The sequence below is a fragment of the Penaeus monodon genome, chromosome 41 (genome assembly GCF_015228065.2).
Source record: "Penaeus monodon isolate SGIC_2016 chromosome 41, NSTDA_Pmon_1, whole genome shotgun sequence".
Taxonomy (NCBI): Eukaryota; Metazoa; Arthropoda; class Malacostraca; order Decapoda; family Penaeidae; genus Penaeus; species Penaeus monodon.
The window spans coordinates 12,830,050-12,835,049 of record NC_051426.1 but is presented as its reverse complement, the minus strand read 5'-3'; the positions used below and the strand labels follow the sequence as shown (position 1 = coordinate 12,835,049).

General features: G+C 45.6%; 1 protein-coding gene across 6 annotated transcripts in view; it reads right to left on the bottom strand.

Annotated features, from left to right (window-relative positions):
• Positions 1-1,089: 1,089 nt before the first annotated feature.
• Positions 1,090-5,000, bottom strand: part of LOC119598710 — a 36,603-nt gene continuing 32,692 nt past the window's right edge. For 5 of the 6 annotated variants that reach the window (XM_037948482.1, XM_037948486.1, XM_037948485.1 and 2 more), the window contains exons 6-9: positions 4,869-4,969; positions 2,641-2,775; positions 1,780-1,999; positions 1,090-1,551 (exon numbers count right to left, since the gene is read on the bottom strand). In XM_037948482.1, coding sequence (XP_037804410.1) covers positions 1,488-1,551; positions 1,780-1,999; positions 2,641-2,775; positions 4,869-4,969 — 520 coding nt within the window. In that variant the 3' untranslated portion in view covers positions 1,090-1,487. The remainder of the gene's footprint in view (positions 1,552-1,779; positions 2,000-2,640; positions 2,776-4,868; positions 4,970-5,000) is intronic. The other variant, XM_037948487.1, reaches the window with a different exon arrangement.

Genomic DNA, 5,000 nt, shown 5'->3' with positions numbered 1-5,000 from the left:
AAATCTGTAATTGGACAATGAACAATACAGTGCAGAACATGACACAATCCACAAAAAATATGAAAGTCCAATATCAACTAAACAAATACATTTTTAAATTTTAATTCAGAACAAGAAATGCAAGTTATATAAAATTAAACAGAAAATAATACATTTCAACATAACTTCAACAAATATAAATCTTTGGCATTCTCTTGAATGTCTCTGGTGAGTTCGGAATTACTTCATTAACGTAATCAAACCATAAAGAATGGATCAAATATCTACAAAAGTGCGGGAGAAAAATAAAAATATATTTGTGACATTATCACCCATCAGTGGGTAGAATTATATCTTTTTATCTGAATTCCAAGACAAAAGACTGATGAATATTTTTCATCAATGTGAAAAAACGTATAAAAATGTGCATCTCCATTTCTCTTTGGACGGTTTTCAGTTAATCATCACACAGAATCTAAGGCAAGAATCTTACAACTTTACAACATTACATTACACTCCAACATCAACTTTATTTTTCATCTGAAGTAGGAAGGTATCGCTTATAATTACCTTGTTGATTATAAATGGGAAAAAAAGTTATTTAGTAAATATAGCTTACTTTACCTTGACTCGTTCAGTTCATGAGTGAATTAGAACTGGACTCACGAGAGGGAATAAGTAACAATATTATAAAATATATATTCTTAATGGTCGTCATACTGAGGTAAAATAAAGATATCAAAGTACACTAACAGTTATTCAAGTTATGCTGAGTTTCGTATTTTTCTTCTCTCTTCGTGTCCATAAAAGCAAGAAGGAAAAAAATCACATGTTTTATCAAAGATGTGATTTTCGTTATTGATTTTTTTACGGCTTTTTATCTTTATCACTAACACTCGAAACAACATTCAGTTTACGTACAGAGTCAGTCAACATCGGTGGTTTTCATCCTTACACTAATGGCAGTGAAGGAGCAGAGATAGATGAGTGGAGAGGAAGAGAGAGAGAGGGAGGGAGGGGGAGAGGGAGGGGATGAAGAGGAGGATGGGTGGACATGAAGAGAGGGAGAGGGAGAGGGAGAGGGAGAGGGAGAGGGAGAGAGAGAGAGAGAGAGAGAGAGAGAGAGAGAGAGAGAGAGAGAGAGAGAGAGAGAGAGAGAGAGAGAGAGAGAGAGAGAGAGAGAGAGGCGACCAATGTCCGAGACAACAACTGAAATAAACCAACCATCTCCGGGCATCAAAGAGCACAAAACCAAGACCCCCAGTTCCCTACAATCCACTCCCCTGTCCCTCAGTCACTTTCTTCTGTTTTTCTTCCCGCCCTCCACTCCCTCTCCCCAAAAAGGGCCTGTTGACTAGAATGGATCCTCAAAACTCCCGCTGGTTGCAGGAAAACGTGTCATGTTCGTGCTGATTCTCGCGAGATATCTGATGGTGACTCGATGGTGATTCGACAGTGACGAGGAGTTGCTTGATACGCTGGCGAAGGGGGCGGGGCTATGGTGAGCGCTAGTTGGCGGGCCAGGCTAGCAGGACCTTCTCCAGGGGCACGGTCACGATGCTGCCCTGTAACCTGGAAGACGAACAGATAGGGTTGTGTAATGTGCTTGCGATTTCAAGTCACACGCTCTAGTTACTTTTTTTCCACGCTCCCTTATGTTATTGATTTTAATTTTTTGTCTCTTTACTTTAACCTTCTCTCTCTCTACGTATCTTTCGCTTTCTTTCTGCCTATCTTTCCTTCTCTCTCCCGGTTTCTATCCTTCCCATCCTTCCCTTCTCCCTCTCCCTCTCCCCTCACCTGTTGGGTTCACTGAGCAGCACGACGGTGACGGCAGAGGTGGAGGGCGCTGACGAAGGCACCGAGGATGACCTGAAGTCCCTCTTGGTCAGGCTGGAGAACGGCGGCTTCTGATTGGTCAACACTCGGGCGACGGCCACGCCCCCTCCAGGCGCGAGGACCTTGACCTGCTGACCCGGAGAGATCTGGTCGAAGCGGTATGGCAGGTACGGGCGGCCACCTGGGGGAGAGGCGCCGCGTTACGAGGGAATTTTTACTTGTGTGAGATATAGAAGGTCGGTTTGGTGCACGATGGCAACATTCACTTTCCTTCTTCCTTCCCCTATTCCTCTACATGCATATCCTCCTCCTCCTCCTCCTCCTCCCTTCTCCATCCACTCAACCCTTTCGTCCCATCACCCCACCCCTTTCTCCTCCCTTAAATTTCCCCTCAGATCTCTCCTCCCTTCCATCTCCTCCACCGTCTCCCCTTTCCTTCACTTTCTCCTCCCCTCTCCCCTCTATCACCCTCCTCTCTCCTTCATCACATCTCACTTCCTTCCCTCTCCTGCTCCCTTCTACATCCACTCCCTTCCCTTTCTCATCTTCCTCCTCACCCTCTCCCCCACTTCTCTCCCTTTCCCTGCTTCCTCCTCTACTCTTTCCATCTACTTCCTCTCTTCTCCCCTCCTCCCTCATACCCCCCTCTCCCCCCTCTCCACTCCCTTTCCCCTCCTCCCACACACACCACCCCCGCCCCTCCCTTTTCCTCACGCCCCCATCTCCCTCCCTCCCTCCCCCTCCCCTCCCTCCCTCCCGCCCTCCCTCTCTCCCTCCCTCCTCCCCTCCCCTCCCTCCCCCTCCCCCCTCCCCCATCCTCACCTCCCCCGTCGTGAGCATCTTCGTCCCTCTCCCTCCAGGCGCTGAAGGCCCCCTGGTGCGAGCGGCTTCTGCGCCTTCTGCTGGAGCGTCGCCTCCTGCGCGGCCGGAAGGAGTCCAGTTCTGCGGGCGAGGACACTGTCAGGGCGAGGGAATGTGGTCTGATGAGGAGGATGAGTGAAAGTGCGTGTGAAGATGAGGAGGAGGAGGAGGGAAAGTGCGTGTGAAGATGAGGAGGAGGAGGAGGAGGGAAAGTGCGTGTGAAGATGAGGAGGATGAGGGAAAGTGCGTGTGAAGATGATGATGAGGATGAGGGAAAGTGCGTGTGAAGATGATGATGAGGATGAGGGAAAGTGCGTGTGAAGATGAGGAGGATGAGGGAAAGTGCGTGTGAAGATGAGGAGGATGAGGGAAAGTGCGTGTGAAGATGATGATGAGGAGGAGGGAAAGTGCGTGTGAAGATGAGGAGGATGAGGGAAAGTTCGTGTGAAGATGATGATGAGGAGGGAAAGTGCGTGTGAAGATGAGGAGGATGAGGAGGGAAAGTGCGTGTGAAGATGATGAGGAGGAGGGAAAGTGCGTGTGAAGATGATGATGAGGAGGAGGGAAAGTGCGTGTGAAGATGATGATGAGGAGGAGGGAAAGTGCGTGTGAAAATGATGAGGAGGATGAGGGAAAGTTCGTGTGAAGATGATGATGAGGAGGGAAAGTGCGTGTGAAGATGATGATGAGGAGGAGGGAAAGTGCGTGTGAAGATGATGAGGATGAGGAGGAGGGAAAGTGCGTGTGAAGATGAGGAGGAGGAGGAGGGAAAGTGCGTGTGAAGATGAGGAGGAGGAGGAGGGAAAGTGCGTGTGAAGATGATGATGAGGATGAGGGAAAGTGCGTGTGAAGATGAGTCTGTGGATGAGAGAATGCGGCGTGAGGTTGGGATGAGGAGAAAGTAATATATGGATGAGGATGAGGATGAGGCAAAGGATGAGGGACTGTGATCTGATGATGAGGGGAAAAAACTCGACGAACGAAGATAAGGCTCACAGCAAGAAATAAACGAGGGAAGGAGAATGAGGAAACGCGAAAATGAGGAGGGGAAATCGGGCGAGGATGAGGGGAAAAGAGCGTGCAGGGCGAGAGAGAGAGAGAGAGAGAGAGAGAGAGAGAGAGAGAGAGAGAGAGAGAGAAAGAGCGAGAGAGAGAGAGAGAGAGAGAGAGAGAGGACGAAGGGGACGCAGGATGACGTGATACTGCGACAAGACATAAAAATATTATATAATCACGAAAGCAAAAGAAATATCATAGTTATACCACGAAATACTAAACCCAGTTTTCTACTCTGATTGATACCAAAATGAAGATATTAGTTAACAACAAAGTTAACGACATAAATTATTTAACAATGTTGCATGATCACAAAACACTAAGTACATAATAATAAAATACATTAACTTACATCAGTATCACTTAACAAAACAACATAGCAAGAGAAACAAATTAACAGCATGGCATAGCATAACGTGATAGACAAAAGGCACTAATTAACACGACAAAATAACAATATACATTAAATGATAATGCAAATTAAAAGACAATACTAATAACAACAAAATAACACGTAACAAAAAAACACCCATTTATATACACAATACAATTAAAACAAAAACACTAGCTGACAACATATCACTCTTACAAAACCACATAATAACAAAAGTTTAGATTAACGAGACAAAATAACTAACACCAACATGATAAACCAACAAAAAAATACGAATACATTTAAACAAATAAAAGAAACTATGAAAACAAAAGGCAACATATCACAAGACAAGACAAACAACAAAACACAGTAACAAAAGACACTAACACCAACATAACACAATAACAAAAGATATGATTTAACAACATATCAGAAAAGGAAAATAACGAAGGACCGACAACATAATAAAAGATACGTATATGAACATAACAGGTAACAACATAGTATAACCCAAAACTAACAACGTAACGGAATACCAACATGAAAAAAACTGAGAACACGACACAGTACAAGAACCAACCCCATCCCAACCACATAAAAACACATACACATAATGCGAATTAATACCACACTAATATAGACACTTAGCACCCTCGAACACAATAACGGAAACATACGACTTAAAAACACAACACAACAGAACCACCACCATCATAACATCATAACCACATAGCAAACACCCGCTCAGGCAACATACTCCCCGAGAGGTCGAGTGGCGTCGACGTGACATGGCAGGCCTCGTCGATTAGGGAGTCCGTCGACCCCCCGCTGTCGCTCTCGTACCATCGCCCGCGCGCCCTGGGGGAGAGGGGGTGACGGTAACTGCGAT